Source organism: Corvus kubaryi, unplaced genomic scaffold (genome assembly GCF_017639235.1).
Source record: "Corvus kubaryi isolate FWS band 111438036 unplaced genomic scaffold, C.kubaryi_AGA036_p1.0 37398, whole genome shotgun sequence".
NCBI lineage: Eukaryota > Metazoa > Chordata > Aves > Passeriformes > Corvidae > Corvus > Corvus kubaryi.
In genome coordinates, this window is record NW_024581137.1 from 49,847,453 (window position 1) to 49,865,187 (window position 17,735).

The following is a 17,735-nucleotide window of genomic DNA, read 5'->3' on the forward strand; positions in this document are numbered from 1 at the left end:
TGGATAATGATATAATTCTGTATATGCTGATAATAACATGCAAGTACAATGCCAGTTACAATTCATCATGATTCTGGATGGCCTGAGATTTAAATTTTAGTAACCAGATACTCAGGAAAGGTTATTATACTAAAACTTCATAATCAGAAGAGATGCAATAAAGGCCTTTTTATTCCTGTTCAAGTACATAAAGAGTATCAGTATTCAGTATGAAAATCAAAATCTGTGCAGAGATGAAGAGAGGAGAGAAGAGCAGTGATACTGTTAAAGAAATGTTGCTGGTTTTGCATGGATTGTCTTATTCTGGTCATGGTTATCAAGGTTTGAGGAACATTCCTGCTCCTGTGAGAAGTCCCTCAAAGCATTGAAGCTGCTGCAGTAGCTTTAGAATAAGCAGTAAACACTTGCTTTTCAGGAATGTAATAGGGGATCTACACAACCCTTGTCTTTCTGTATAAGAGGTATCAGTAATGTCAGTGAATTCACTCAGCTGAAGACCTGCCAACAGCGTTAAAAAAGTAATCTTATTTATGTAGATATATTTTTCTGTTTGTTTTGTGATATTAAAATAAGCAGAGCAGAAAATGATAGATGATTTTTTTTTTTCTTTTGAGTAACAGTCACTGTCCAGATAAGGTGAGGGCTAAAAGATTTCTCTTCTTCATACCACATAATATGCCATTTTCATTTTGTGCTGCTTATAACCCTGAGTGTCACAGCTTTCTATTCTAGTCTGAATAGTCAATGAAACATTATGAAGCCGATAAGAAAAGCTGGTCCCCGTTCCTTGGCAACGGCTGTTAAGCAGAGCTGAGTGCTGTTGATTGAGGAGATTAGCTGCCAGAGATAAACCTCCTCTTTTTGCTGCCCTGCTGCTTATCTTTCCACCCATAACAAGTTGCACCAAGTATGACAGCAGTCAGTGGTTTAGGCAGAATATGAACTTTGCAGCAAATGAAATTTGTGCAAAACACTTTGGGTGCTGACGTTAAAATCTTGAATTTATTAAAATTTTGCAGGTTGTTTTATGGACTGTAGTTCCTTGACTTAGGGATGAACATTTTTATTTGAAAGGTGCTCCAGATGTGAGAGAAATGGGATGTCCTGTTGCTACACTGCACATTCACAAATACTGAAGATAGTAGCAAATATTTGTAACAGTTGTCTCTTGCTCCAGTTCTCAGTGACATTGAAGGAATACATGAGCTAATGCATGAGCATAAGTAAAATTACTGCAGCTACTAGGTATGCAGAAGTCAGATTAAAAAATTAAAATGTACTATTTCGGTTGATGTCTTTGGGAGAAAATGCTATTGTAGATTAAACAAAATCATCTGGATGCATCGAAATCTGCTTCTGTCTGTACATGGCTTGGAAATCTTTCTAGTTTCAGTATATCAAAATTACATTTCATGACAGAAGCATTTTTATTGACTGGAAAATTAGTGCTGAAATATGACCAGTGAGAGAAGCTGGTGACTTTTCCCTCCTCAAGATTTGCGTTTCTCTTTTCTTTCCCATTTAAAAAATATTGGCTTATCCCTTTGCTTTCATTAGTGAGCCTGCAGTTCTGTTTATGTTTTTGACCTTGAGGATGCCCACACCACCCCCCTGGATCTGCTTTGCCTTTGCAAACCTCTCTGTTGGCCAGAACAGGAGCGTAGGCTGGGCTGGTTGTTGGATAAGTGGGGAATGGTAAAGCACTGGCAAAAGAGTGAAACTCTGAGTTGACCTGCTTAAGCAAAGCCATCTGTGTGCAGAGATCTGGGTGAATAGCTATCCATCTAATAAGTGTCATAAGTTCAGCAGTATTATTTAAATGTGTGTGGTTATTGTCAATAATGCAGCAGAAGCTTCGGAATAGTAGATTTTGGGTAGAGGCATTTTCCTTCACGTAGGACTGCAACCCCTTTCTGTTAGATCTATCAAGACATACTAAAAACCAGTGATGGCTTCTGCTGGAAGAGCATTCTGCTGGAGTGGAGGAAGCAACAACAAACAGAGTTAATATTTTCTGTGTGGTTTTGTTATTCCAATCAAGTATATGGCACTTCGTAAGCAATGTAGTATCAGGAAGACATTTAGAAAGATACAGTTTGATGCTCATTAGTAAAATATTATGTCAGTGGGTTATTTTGCTGATTCTAAAGTCCTGGCTTTCAAGTTTTTTATTTTGCATCTTTGATGAATGGTTATTTCATCCTTTTGTAGCATGAATATTTTGTTCAAAATGATTTTTATTTATTCTATTTTCTTTTAAGTATATGTGCTGAGTATACAACTTCTGTACTTAACCACTCCAATTGAAGGATATTCTAAGGGTGTGAGCAGCTTTAATCCAGCCCCCAAACTCCAGTTAAAGAATGGCTTTTAATTGTATACAGTATTCTAAAAAGCCCATTACAACTTATAAGTATGTACAAATGTTAAGAATTTTATATGAGTTGTATGTATTCTGGGAGTAAAATAGGAAGCAATTTGGGGTTGTACGTATCACATATATTGAGGAATCTCTGTACCCATTGCAAAAGCAAAAGAAGTCTTGCTTTTCAGCTCCTTTCTTATCATAATTTCAGATATTGCAGGTCTTAAAAGTTGTTTTGAATAGTAGCACACAAAACTGAGGAGAATAAATACTTCTGAAGCTGCTCCCAGCCCTGTTCTGATCTCTGTTCCCGTATCGTTCCATCTGTCTGCAGGGTTACTTAGAGAGACAAAAGATCATCTGCTGTGCTGAAGACTTCTGTGCTGGAAAAGGCACTTCACTGTAGGGCTTTTTCCAGCCCATAAATAATCTCCTTTGCTTCTCTCAATACCCTTTCCAAAATTTATCATTCATCTTCAGATTTGGACTCCAGAACTCTCTATTCCCATACTGACCTTACCAATGCTGCATACTGAATGACGTCAGCTCCTTGTTCCCACTTACTGCTGTTATGTTCATATGTCCCCAAACCTTCTTTGTGCTTTTGCCCTCACATCATCTCAGGCTGAACACTGGGGTTTGAATCAAGCAAGGAGGACTGTAACATCTCCTGCCCTTCACCTGTTGCCATTAGCAAAGCTGCAGGCAGTGCTCCAGGTCTCTCACACAGTGGGGGGAAAGCTGTGTCAGGACCTCTAATTAGTTGTAACAGAAATAACTTTTCTGGCTGCAGCTTCTGATAGGTGGTCCAAGGTATGTAACATCGTATTTAGCTATTTCAAAGCACAGTTTGCTTGAAAACGGTCAGATTTTTTGTGTTCTTCAAACTGTTCAGCAGAAACTCTTGGCATCCTGATATTAAAGTTTGAGTGAGGTTCTTGGCTGTTCTGCCAGGGGCAGTTTGATGTGCTGTGACTTCTGTAGGCATAGTTCAGACTTGAGCAAGGTGTAGAGATTTCTCATATAGCTCTGAACAGTTTTAATCAGGCCACAGGCTGCAGCACTCTGAAGTGATTCGTGTTTATAAGGTTTTCCCCTCCCCTCCCTAAAGAACTGCATTTAAATTTTCTGCTGATATTTTCAGGTTCACATAACATAATTTTCTGTAATTTTTTTTAATAGTAGCTAGGGAACAAGATGGAGATCTTTATTACTATAATTCCATGCATGTCTGAAGTCGGTTCCATTTAGGAATAAATTCAGTAACTCAAATTACAAAAGCAATCTGCTGTCTCAATAAATATTGTCCTGCAAAGATCTAGAAAGATTCTAGTTTGGCAAAGGACAGAAATAAACCCAGTTTGCTCTATTAGACACTGCAGCTGGTGAATATGAATGGAATGGTCATTAGTCATGTTTTCATGAGAATATTTTCTCCTGCAAACACATAATAACTCAAATATAAGCTCTTGGCACTTACACAGGATAAGTTAAAACTTTCACTACTTTGTTTTTAATACAAAATTAAAATTAATGCAGAAATGCATTTTGCTGAACATGTTTCCTTGCAGAGTTATCTTTGCCTTGGGAATACAGATGCAAGAGCAGCTACAGTCTGATCGCACAGTGAAGACATTGCCAGCACCAAAGTGGTTCTTGGCACCAACCAAAAATGAATGGGGATCCTTGAAGTGACTGAAGTACATCTCAGTGATACTTGGAAAATTAGTGTACATAAATAAGCATTAGTATATTTGCATCTCATTGATTCCATAAATAAATTCTTAGTCCCTCCAGTAACCTCTGTTCATAAATGCATATTGAGTAAAAAAAAGGAATTGTTCATGTTTCATCATTCCTTGTTGTTCTGGCTTAATTTTAAACAGTGCAAGCAATAGGATCCATTACTCATGATCCATTACTCTTCCAGGAGGGAAGTGAACAGCTCCAGAACGGTTTCTCCCTGCTTGAAACTTGTTCTGATTCAGAATGTTCATTTTTGTCTTTTCACTCCATTTCTCCCAATAACGTCATAAATAATTAATCAACCAGGTTGCATAAACGTTTAGTGTTTCTTGTAAAGAATCAGGTAGTTCCATGCTTAAGGCTCTGTGTGACTGCCTCCTTTCTTTCATTTTTCTCTGAACTTCTCTAGTTTATTCATATCTTTCTGGTAATGATGTGGTCAGAATTTGACACAGTATTCTGTCTTTTTTCCAGGAAAAAAAAGCTTTTTCTAAATAGAGGGTGGCACATGGCTTAGATTTCTCAGTACTAAGATAGCAATGTATGCTATAAACCTACCTGTTAACCTTGCAGTCCAGTAGCTAAACATGTTAATGGAAGAGAGAGCTTTATTGTAAGCCTATTAATACTTGATTTATACTTGAATTTAAAGTATTTATCATCTTGGAGGAGGATTTATATGTTTAAATTTTTCCTCCCTTTTCTCTTTACTACCAGTATTGACCAGAAAAGGAGTTGCTGCTCAGAGGATTTTGATTGCAAGCTCTTTTTTCTTAGAAGCACCTCAGCTAATACTGAAGCCATAGTTTTGCTTAGAAAAGCCTTCTCAACATATTACAATTAGAAGTTCTTGGGCTTTTTTCTCAGAGATTTTCTGGATTTGCCTCTGATCAAAATTAGAGGCAGATGGTTCCTGTGGCTTACAGACTGTCGTGGTTATCCGGATGTGGAAGATGTTGATTCAGTCACTGTTTTCTGATCCTTTATTATCCTCATCATGGAGCCAAAACCATAACTTTCATGCCACGTAGTTACCTAAGCTGTGGAAAGTTCAAGTTTGGTTCTCTAAGAAGTACCAAGTTATTGAAGCATTATTCAATTTGAACATTAGCTCTAGCAGCAAAATGTTAAGACTTGCTTTCTTTTCATCTCTACTTTTTCCTTTCCTTTAAGTCCCTCCTGCCCTCTCCTCCCAAGGCATGGCCATTATTTCGATGTTTGCAAGGCCGAAGTATGACCTGTTAAGGCTGAGCTTCATTTTTGTGCTCTGAATCACATAAAGTAGGCATTGAAATCTGGACCTCTCATTCTCTTAGCTGAATAACTTAGGGGCTTTTTGGAAGCAGGCAGCACTTCTTTCATGGCAAGCCTGCTCTCCTCTTGCTTTGTTAGCCTGTAACTCACTTTTTCACAGTCCTTTCCTTCCCTCCTTTTGCTGTACTGAGGATTTTTTAGTTACTTTCTCTACAATTTACATATTTCTGTTGTAACGTAGAAAAAAAATCTCCAAGTTTGCATAATGCTTTAGGACCGTACAATCCACCACTTAAATTAGCAGGTTAGCATAGAAATAGTTACTGAAATTATATTTCCCTTCTGTTGAAGATTATATATATAGATATATTTTTTTTTTTTTAAGGAAGGACTGAGTCCTCCAGAACTTGCTCTCAGAATTACTCCTTGAGACAAGGGAACTGTAATACCCAGAGGAACTATTCATGCCTCAGAATGATTTGGAGCTTTGCAAATCCCAGCCCTATCACAGTATTTGCACAACAGCTAACCAATGCTGCTCTTAATGTTAGCTTTTATCTTTTAATAGGAGCACTTTCATAATCACTAAGATCCTACCCTACATTGATTCTTTCAGGAAATACTGATTCTTTCAGCAGAAATATTCGAGGGGGTTAGGTTTGGGGATTTTTTTTAAAGTAGACCAGCTATCCATCTTTTTCCTTAAATATCTGTGTCCAGAAAGGTGAGAAGAGGCATTAAATCTTGTTAGAGTTCTTTTATAGGACTGTTAGGTGATCTGGATTGCAGCAGAATTTTTTTAAAGTTACCATTGCCTTCCAAGAAGCAGTTTATTTAGTAGCTGAGGAAGAGTGAATTTACTGGACTGTTAGTCATCCACTGCATGGCAATTTTTTTTTGGTTGGATAAAAACAATCGTGTTTAGAGTGTCCTACTTCATTGTTTTCTGCATTTTATAGTGTTTCTATTATATTTACAAAATAAACCTACAAAAATATGCTCTGTGTTTTACTTGAAGTTGAGGATTTACTTCTATTGCATGTTTTGTGCCTCACAGAGTAGCAAAAGCACAGTGCCACCACAAACTCTTGTTAAACAGTCTACATGCACTTTCCTTACTTGTCTTTATAATGCTTTACTTCTAGAAACAAATATTGTGGCCTTTTATTTTAAAATTGTATTTCTTAATTTTAAATAGCTGCCTTAAAATCTTCCCCATGCCTGTCAGCCTTCAGGATAGGGAAGGGCAGTGTGGGTTGAGGGTGGCTGGAACTGCATAGTTCTGTATTGGGATGAAGCCAAATGGATCTGGAAGCAGTAAATTCAGGTGGTGAGCAGTCTGTGCTCCAGGACTGATCCCTGTCCACTAGATGCCACTATTACTGCTCCGAAATGGACATAACCGAGGACAACTGAGGAAAACAACCGAGGACTACGGAGATAAGAAAAATAAAATGACAAAAAGGTTTTAAAAGTTGAGCAGGGGGAGGTTGCTCCTCAGAAGGCTGCTGTCTGCAGAGCACTGCAGGGCTGCAGTGCAGCTCCCCCTGATTGCAAACAGCAGCTTTTCTGCTCAACCACTGCAGGATTTGCTGTTGGAAGCATTGGACTCACATTCTCAAAACATCATATGAGAAATGATGCTGCAGAAGCCACTGCTGCTCTATCTGTATGATCTCTACCCTACTTGCAAATTGAATATAAAAGTGTAGGTATAAATTATGAATTTTTTTTTAATAGATGGAATAGTAAAAACATGTTGTTTGCTGAAGACCTTGCTTGTAAATGTTGAATGTGGATTTGTGAACTGTATCTTTTGAAATAAGCCTCCTGGCATACAACTTAATGTCCTCTTCAATGAACAGTAACATTTAATCTTTCTTTTTAATTTTTGAAAAGGGGTTTTGAAAACACACTCCATACTATGGGAAACAGCAGGGAGAGAAGAGTAAAATACTGTAACAATCTCCTTCATACTTCCTAAACATTTAACATCTGTGACCTTGAAGTTCAGTATCATGAGACTTTTGAGATGCAAATATTGTGCTTACCATTGGAAAAGGATTTAATCTCTCCAGTAGGCAATTCAGGCTCTAATTGTGGGTTATAGCACCGACCTTTTTATTAGTCCTAGACTTTATAGCACCTTAAACCGCTGTCTGTGGGAGGAGTGTGGTGTCCATATTCAGTGAGAAGAAAGGATTCTTTTCTTACACAAGGTTAAGTCGCTGAAGAATGATGCCCATTGAAAACTCTGCAGAAACATTATAGTAGGTTCTCTGGTTAAGTGCAAGAGCACAAATGATGCAATCCAAGGTGGCAGAATTTGCCATTTGACACACCACTGGGTCTGTGGACTTTCTTTTTTACATAACAGAGGAACAAAGCACAATGACTGCAGTATGGGGCAAAACTAGAGTTTTATACAAAGCTCTACTTTAATTTTTTAACAATTGTCAGGTAATTAGTACAAGGAAGCTGAAGCATAGGTTGGCCCATGTATGTGAGTACTGACACTGTCTGGAGAGCTGCTTCCTTTCTGGCTGCTGCAGGAAGTTTGAAGAGAAGAAGACCCAGGTGCTTCAAAGCATCTGCTCGAAGGCTCCTTTTCAAAGGTCACTTGTCAGCGCCATGTGAAAATTTCACTGCATGTAGATCTAAATAATTAATTACTGCACAGCACAATCTTTTAATTTACATATATCAAGCTTTCAGCTGCCTGCAGACAAACTCCAGTATCTCTATCAGTCTTCACACCTTTTCTCAGTAGCAAAAGACACTGAACAAGAACTCATTCTTTATTTTGCTGGTATTATTTAAAACTGTGTCATGTCTTGGATACATCTTAGTTTCAGTCACCAGATTAGCCATACATAGGGATTCCAGGATGGGATATGTTTCTTTCGCCAAGGACAGCTTATTATACACAGATTTTTTTTTTTTTTTTTTTTTTTGAGGAAACACTGCCTAAAAAGAATTTCTTGAATTAGCTACCAACAAATAGTGTTGCCTTCAAGGTGAAGGTTGTCACTTAGCACAAGTTTCCAAAGATTTTTTAGTACCTCTTAAGCACTTGATGCTTGTCTCCTTTACCAAGTGAACATACTGGCGCAATCAACTCTTCAAAACTATTTCAAGCTATAGGTTTTTGTGGTCTCCTTTTACACAATTCAGTACCTGGATGTCAATCATGAATATAATGTGGTACTTCCTCAGTAGTTAATGGAGGTCATAAATATGCACTAATTCATGACAAATGGGCAATAATAATGAATAATGATGGGTGTTTTCCATTTTCTTTTAAACCTCTCTCAACAGTCAGCCTTCCAGGACTTGTGTTTTGACTTGCTCATGGTTTAATCTATCAGTTGTAATTTTTTCACTAGAAAGTTGATAAATATTCAGTGTAAATACATATACCATGCTCCAGGGCGTTGTCTCTAATAAAAGACATCTATTTGAGATCTTATTGTGCCCCTGAGTTACAGTAAATTTGTGTCTTTTAATCTTAGCATCTAACTTTTTAATATATAAATATTTTTCAAAATTCAAGATTTTAAGTAAAAGCTTATAGAAGTTTATGTTTGCGTTTCTTCTCAAATATTAAAGCTATCAGCAAAATAGCCAAGTGGATAAAGAAGCACTTCACTATTTCCTTGGGTATATGGGTGTATAATTCTTCTGTTTTAATCTCTTCTTTGAAAACAAATGTAGCAGCTTTCTAAAAGCCAACATGAGCCTGCTGTTAAAGCAGATTTTTCCAGTTCTAAGTATAACTTTTAAGATATTATTATGGAAATTTCTACTTTTTGCTGACAGCAAATGATAACACTTTAATAGCAAACATATGTCCATATTGATCAGTCTCAACCTTCTCTCATTCTGGGCTTGTGTAAAGTGCAGATGTCCTTTGCATGTTACGTTCCCTCTCCTAACACAACTTTAATGCAAGTTCAGTATGAACACACTCTCAGCAGATACAGGCATACAGAGCATGGTGTTATTAAAATATCACTCATTCTTTGAACTTCCTCTGCCCTGATACATTTACTGAAAATTCTGGGAGCTTTTCCTCTTTCTTTTTTGCTTTATGCCCAGCTTTGGGCATTTCTCTCACTGTTTGAGGCCAACTGGGTGCATGACAGGGTCCAGAAAGATGCACCATGTACTGACTTGCTGTAAATACCACAGTAACTGCGATAGTTCATGGAAGACTAAGCTGGACATTTTAAATATTAGCTGTAATTTAAGTAAAAATGAGCTCTGTGCTGGACCTGAGCCATTTCTGACCCCACATCTGCCATTTAGGTTTCTTGAAAGAAAAAGAGGGGTGTCTTTGACAATTTTTTCATGGTAAAATGGCTCTCCCTTGCCTTTTCTTCCCTTGAAATCTGTGTAATTGTAAGCAAGTTTATTTTAAAAGGCACCCTGAAAATTTTTTAGGTCTTATAACTTGCCATAGAAACCTTATTTTTAAAGAAAAAAAATTTAAAAAGCCAAAATGCACCCAAAACCAAACAAATCAACCCCAACCAAAAAAGAGAAAGCCCTAAACAAACAGAAAAATCTGGGAAAATTCCTACTTTTTTAGAAAAAACAGGTGAACTATGAAATGTATTATTTGCACGACTCCAGTCCAACAGTAATCCCCAGCACAAAGATCCTCTGTATTTTAAAGCTGGTATTTGCCAACCACTCCTTGGGGCATTCTGCTCCCGCTCCGCTCTCCTCGTGCTGCATTTAGCAGAGCCGAGCGCTATTTGTGGTTACAGCCTCTCCAAAGCTTATTATGCCCATATTTCAAGTACAAAAGCCAAAGTAACTTGCAGTTTCTCCCTAAGCAGTCTCAGTGTTTTTGGATAGATTGTATAATGCAGCCCGGGCTCATGTGCTAATTGTTAATTTTAGAATTTAAATGGGTTTTGTTCTATTCAAAGGAAGTAGGCTAAAGGTTTCTGAAAACTCAGAGTTTAGGAAAATGGTTTTGTCTCTTTTAGAGTTTGTGAGTGAATTAGCTTTTGCATCCATGGAGATATCCTTAAATGATACTTAATACAAAAATGGTTAATTTTTACTGAATGTGTATGCTTTTCTAGACTCTAAAATAAGATTAGAATTATTTTTATCTCTAAAAAACATAATGGAATATTAGTTGTTTATATAAACATAGATTTTGTCCTAATTGTTTGTAGCCAGTAATGGTGGTATTCCAAAATAGAGCTGGCTGTTTCAGGTTATGTTTCATTTCGAAGAATCTTGTTCCTAAACACTGAAATGTTCTTCTGTTCCTTTCAGAATCAAAACCTTATTCCTGTTATCCATCCATTTATAAGCTGACTGATATTTATATACTTATTTTCAACTGCAACAGGTTTTTAAACAGAGATGAATATTTTAATCTGCTGTTAGGCTGCTTTTCCCATTACATGTCAAAAAACCAAACCATATCTGTCTATGTAGTTTCCAAATTAAACCTAGTTTCCAATAGCAAAATTAGATTCAGATGTAGGGTTTTAATTTGGATTAACTTAATTTGGCAGTTTTAAGTGACAGGAGGATTGGAAAGGCGAAGAAAGAAAAAGTTGGCTAATTTCAATGAGGTATTTGTGTTTAACAGTGAGGACTAATAATGCCCTTTTTCTGCATCCTGGTTTGGTTTATTTTCTTTTATGCCATTATTTGTGTTTAGTGAACAGCTGGGCCAGTAGTTACCATTTGTAGTCTTTTAGCTCTGTGAAGTAGCACAGAAAGTAATGGACATTTGCAAATTAATGCTTATCCTTATTTTCTGCTCATCTGATGTAGTTCTCCTTTTGGAGCATAGATGTAATATCAGAGCAGAAGTAATTACTGTGTTAAAACTAGGATTGCAGTAGAATATTTTGCTAATTAAACTTGTTGCATTTAAATTGCTTCCTTTGGATCACTATATAGAAGAGAACTATTTTGAACAATAAATGAAACCACTCTCTTTCTCAGAGACCCAGAATTGCAGATGGTCAGATTGCATGTGAAGCACCTAGACTCTGAATTAGGCTTTTGTATGAAAGGGAGAAAGGTAATTTGAATGTTTGAACTCCCTGTTCCTCCCACACATATACAGGAAGCTTGCCTCAAAATGAACAATTCTCTAAATAAAGACTAATAAGAAGCTAAATTAATTAGAAGGTGTGATTTGAAAAGACATTGATGAGAAGAGTCTGTCATTTCAGACAAATGGAATGGAGCTAAATAAATTAGGCCACATTAATATCTCATTGTTCTGTGAGGAGCTTTCTTTTATTGCATTCATTAGAGGGTACTTCTTGAAATGAGCCTTTACTAGCCATTATGGATTCAGTTCTCATTTACCAATGCCTAACACGCAGCTCCTGCATTAAAAATGTTTCAGCAAATCCACGTAGTTTCTGCAAATTAATATTTATATTTCTGGATGCTTCACTTTTCATCTGCAGCATAGTAGGCATTGAACATTAAGGTTTTCTCTCACTGAATTGTCAGTAAAGTGTTACATCTAAAGATTTGGGAAGCAGAAGTCTGAAAATACTTTAGAAAATAAACTGTATGCCTAACTCATACAATAGAATATTCCTCCAACTAATATTCTTCCCAGCATTTATTTATTTTGATAGAAAATATCCCGTCTCATAACTTCAGTGGTTCTTTGATAGCTTTTTAAAGTGTCTTTTAAAAGGTTCCTTCAGTATATAATTAGGATACATTGGAAATGCGCATCTCATCATGCCGTTCTTCCTCTCAGAAAACGAAATGTGTATTTTTCCTTTTCTTTTTTCTCTTTCCTGCAGATGGACTATTTGGGAGATGTCAGCGAGTGCCAGTAATAGACATCTATAAATATGACATTTCAGCCCCTGTTCTGCAGCACCTGAGGATCATCCTGGAGCAGCTCTCACACAGAGGTACAGTCAAAACTCTAGAGTGGGTTAGATGCACTGGGGGTAACAATTATTTGTGCTCTCTCTGAGGTGATGCCTCCCGAAATTTTTGAACATATTTGTGTTTCAGCCCTGCTGGTGCAGACTTTATAATAAAGTAAAAAGCCTTTGGACTCACTGAATCTGCCAGGAGGACCTGGGGAAGCAATTCCAGGAGAGGAGCTTCCTCCCTATGTAGCATATGCCTGTGACTGACACTGTACTAGAAAATTTTAGCATCTATGAATCCTGGTGTCACATAAATAAATCAGGAGGAAAGAAAAAAGTTTGCCATGTGTACTTTTGCACCACAGCATGTTTTAGGGTGCATGGGCAGAAAACACAAAACTTCCATTTAGTTGGAAACAGATCTTAACTTTCTAATGAATTCAGATAATAAAACTGCTCTGATTTCATTACCAGCTGCGGCTGGTCTGTTTCTTTTAATTTTTGTTCACCTTTCCAGTGTTAATCTCTCTGCTCTTTCCAAAGCCAGAAAGGATTTTCTAGCTTTTGAATGGCATAACTTGAACTAACAAATCAAAACTTGGATAAAGTGAAAGCCAGTAAGGTGAACAAACCTTTTAAATACTAATACATGAAATAAACATCTCTTGTAGACACCCACAGGACCTAGATATTTGTGATCCAAATTGTTCCAAGAATATTTCTGGAATGTTTAATTTTGCACTTGCATCATCTGTGTGGATGTTTGTACCTAAATGCTTTCCAGTCACAATCTTGATGGCCAAGTAGTAATATTGTATTAGCATGATGCTAGTTTAATAATGAGAAAAAATCGGTTTCTCAGTAATTTGGGACTCTACTTGGAGACTGGACTTCTAGTTTGGACACCACTCATTTAGAGCATTTAAAAATTTTCCAGGGATTTATTTGCTGTCCAGCAGCCCATCCAAGTGAGACAAACTCAGCAAAACTTGATTGTAGTAGCTCCTGGCTGATTAACAGTAACGTGTGAATAGTACTTGTGGCTCTTTTACTTGTCATTTTCTAGAGGCTAAGTAATGCAAGCGAAGTTATGAAAATACTCTGTTGTCAAGGCAACATTGTATGAGTGAAAAAACTTGTATCTGGGCTCTGTTTGAATATAGTGAGGAAGGCAGGAGGGGACACATTCATCACATTAAGTCACCTAAATTGATACCTAAAGGGATCATGCACACATGGACAGGCAGCAGTCATTTACATTGCCTGAATATAGGTCAGGTGTCCTATGTAAAGCTTTCTCTATGAGGATGTCAGAGGTAAGTAAGAGACCTGCAGGAAACTGATGTCCTTCTGAAGGGAACATGCAGAGGGGGATGGGATACCCCAGGCCATCTCAAAGGATTCTTACCTGCCTCCATCTCCCTGCTTACCACAAGATTTTGGTTAGTTCAATGGAATTGCTGTGACCTCCCCCTACTAAGTGCTCCTCTGATCAATAAACCAACCCTTCCTAGGACGTTCCTAGGAGGTGGGTTTATCCACAACCCACCTCCTTGGATTTAACTGTGTTTGTTGCAGGAAACTGTAGTATGCTTCTTTTAAGAAAACTTGGACATTGAAATTTGGTCTTGTCTCACACTTTTTTTTAGCAAGAAAATGACGAAGAACACACAGATTGAAACCATGTTGGAAAATAAAGGACTTTTGCTTTTATCTGTTTTCCTAGTGACATTTAGAGGTGCATACACAAATGTGTGTATTGGAACTGATAAAAAACTTTTTCAAACTATTTTTGTGGCCTGTAAGTATCCCAGTAAAGAGAATCTTAAATACATCTATGAAACATAACAGAATGCTGGAATGCTCTTGCTCAAATCATTGATGTGATAAAATCACTTTTTTTTTCTTTTTACTCTTAGTATCTTGCAAATTTTGTTTGGTGGGGACAGAAATACGGAAGGAGTAGAATCAATACTATGATATTGATGGATTACTAACATAAGGTTGCTCAGACAAGACTCTGCTGCCTGCTGGTGCTATTGGATGTAACACATCCAGCCCTTGGGTCATGTTTTCTGGCTGCAGTGGTCACTTGCATGGTTAATGTTGTTTTTCTGCACACGGTGTGCAAAATGGGATGACCATTTCTGCAGTAAATATAGGAAAAACATTGTCAAGACCACACAAATATTTCAGGCAACCATCAGAAAGGGTTTAATTTTTTTCAGAGGTCTTATTTCCTTTATTTATGTGATACGCCATTCTTGTCATCTCCAAAAGACTGCTGTCTAGCTCACCTTGGTGGTGCCCACCTTCCCTGGAAAGGATAGGGGACGGCATCTATTCTCTTCTTTTTGTAAACAGCAGGACAGTGTTCTCTTGAAAGACTGCATAGTAGGTCTCAGGATTCATAAAAATTTCAGTAATGCCTATGCTTTATTAGATGTATGTACAGTTAAGGATGAGATATTCTGAGGGCAATTAATTTGAGAGGTCTTCTAGGTTCTTATTTATTTATTTTCCTAATGTGATTTGGTTTGTCTGTTTTGTTTCCTTCCTGATGTCTCCCTGAAGAATTAATAAGATCTTCCTTTCCCTCCCCAACCCAGACAATAGTCTGTTGACATTTATTTTCATAGGATTATAAAAAAAAAACCCCAAACCTGTATAAAACCTTGTCAAATGTACATTCTCTTTCATCCCTATTTGCTGATTGCATGTAAGTAAGTGGTGCCTGTGTTTTAATCATGGTCCAAATAGAAGAGTGTGTGGTGAGATGTATAAAACAAAGGACAATGTGAAGTAAATAGCAAATAGGATTTGTGACTCTGCCAACTCAAAATGTTTACTACAATGAGGAAGAATAGAACAGAGGCTTAGATGAGTGACACATCTGATGATAATCTGTTTAATAAAGGACTTTGACTAAAATTGAATTCAGGTTTCATAATGATACAGTTTTTATGTCTTCTTTACACATTGAGTCTATCTTTGTCTACACTATCTACTGGTAGATTGATGATAGAAATGAATGCCTTGGAATATTAGATAGTTCCCTACAAAAAATGATCTGTTAGCATTCAAATACCCTTGCTTATGTCATTTGCACTCCCTCTGTCCTTGAGTCAGTCAAACCCTCATGAAGATTTTCTGAAGGTCCAGTGTTTATAAATGGGACTGTCTATATGAGGAAAACCCTTCTCACAGTTGCTGAAACATGACGAATCACTTTCTGAAGCTGGTGGTGCTATATATTATAATTTATAATAATTTGTGAGGAATTGAAACATTTCTCATTGTCTAATAAACAGGGCAGTCAAAAGGATGCTGTATGGATGGGACTGAATCAGTTGAAAAGGGATGTAAAGGAAGATTCAGCATAGAGGGGTGAATGAGTAGTGCCTGAAGGAAAGGGAAATACTCATCGCTGAGGTTGGTCTTCTGCATCCTCTTGTCCAGCTTAGAAGAAGATACTTTTTGGAGTATACAAGAATGACAAATGACATGTGCATTTCCTGGTTTGAGCTAAAATGCAGAAAATACTTTTTTTTTTACTTAAGTGCATTAAATTAATTATAAATTTTTTTGTTTTCTTCTTGTCCTGACAATAGTCAGGCAAAGTAAAGGCAAAGTATTCACTAAAATAAGACTCTTAACAAGATTGTGGAAACAGTTCCACATAGATTATTGACCTGCAAACTACAGCTCTGGAAAATGAGATAGGAGATCTAAGCAGGGGACATTATAACTCAAGCATGAAGCATAAATAGTACTTGAAATAGCACCAGAAGCAATGATAAAGGAGAACAGTAGTATTTTTCTACTTGCATACTCCAAAAGGCATTTACATGTGTTTCATGGAGTGATTTCTCACCAGTGATTAGAATAGTACCATGATAAAGTGGTACTAAGTCTGTGAACATGCAGCTGCCACAGCAATGAGCATTCCCTGACAGGAGCTCAAAGGTGGAGGGTGAAGGACACACTTCCTTAAAAACATCAGAACAAGGGGATTTGCTCAGGGTCACAACAAACGCCCATCTGACTTAGGATTCTGCTTCTGGGAGAGGGCACTGCATGTTTAGGAAAAAAAATGTAAGACGAGTCTAAGCGCAGAGAAGCATTTTGCAGTGTTTGTACCTTCTCAGTGTTGTGTCCTTGGTGTCATGTGGTTCTCCTGAGCTGGAAGTCGTGTTTTGGTGTTTGCTGTATGCTCTGTGGACACTGTTTCTAGCACAGCTTGACAGGACACTGTGTATTAGAAACAAAGTATGTTAGACTAATAATCAGTATTTCAGCTTCTGTTTTCTGTTTTACTCAAAATATAACTGAATTACTTAAATTTTCACTTTACTGCAGGAAATGTGCAGTGTGACTGTTTGAAAAACAGATCAGTTTTATATATATATATATATTATTTTTATGTGAGCTGGAGTAATTTCTAAATAATTCCTCAGTATGCTTGCTGCTACTTAATTTTTGCAATAACACCTTGTTCGAAATGATAGTTTCAAAGAAAGCAGTTTGTTTCACAGTTACAAAGTCCTGCTTAAGATATTCAGATATCAACAGTAACATTAAGAGAACCAAAAAGAGTAGGATATGCTTTTAAATTCATGTAGCTTAAGTCAGCAAGAAATTTTGGAGAGATTAATGGGCTGTGGAAATAGGCAACATATTTACAGACTATTTGAAAAAAATAGTACTTTTCCCCTCTTATTTGCTTTCTTTGCAATCCAAGAAGCTCTTGACAGGGAGAAAAAATTATCTGTCTTAAATTAATTCTAACCAGTTAAGTGTAAGGAGATTAATATAACTTTGCTAGAAATAATTTTATACTCTTACAGCAAACTTGTTTAAAAAACTGAAATGATTTAGAATCAGTTAACTTGAAAATTGAAATGAATGTGACTTGTCACATATAGCTTGCGAATTACGAAAGGGTTGCTAAATATCTCTTTCAGTCAGGACTATTTTTCAAGAAAAAGTACAAGTTTCTGCTCCAAGAAAGGTGAGAATTGAAAGTAAGCCTTTATAAGCTCATTTTTGAAATAAACTTAAAAGGAATAATGCAGTTCTTGCACATATTTGTGAGGTGATTATCACATCATTATGGAGGAATACAGGAAACTGAAACCCAGAGAGGTAGGAGAATGCAGGTTTTTCTTTAAATTGAAATATTGATATAAATGAAGGCAAACTCTTTTGACAGAGAGCAGTGTGTTTACATCTAATTTCCTGGGCATCAGCCTGTTCCAGACATCTGTCTGTGCAGCAAATTCTTCTCCTAGATGGCTGCAGAAGCCAACAATTGAAGCATAAGTCCCATGATGAGCTACACCAGAGGAACTCAGCTGGGACTGGACCTACTCACCTTCTCCTGGTATCAATGTCATGCTGCCTTAACTTTTTGGCTCAGTGGACAAAAACGTGCTGAAAAGGTTGCAAAACATTCCTGCCTTTGTTAAGTGCTGAAACACCACTGA

General features: G+C 37.1%; 1 protein-coding gene across 4 annotated transcripts in view; it reads left to right on the forward strand.

The window, feature by feature from the left end:
- The window catches only part of PTPRN2 (protein tyrosine phosphatase receptor type N2), a 654,654-nt gene that overhangs the window by 157,173 nt on the left and 479,746 nt on the right, over positions 1-17,735 (forward strand). For all 4 annotated transcript variants that reach the window (XM_042044446.1, XM_042044450.1, XM_042044448.1 and 1 more), the window contains exon 3: positions 12,172-12,285. In XM_042044446.1, coding sequence (XP_041900380.1) covers positions 12,172-12,285 — 114 coding nt within the window. The remainder of the gene's footprint in view (positions 1-12,171; positions 12,286-17,735) is intronic.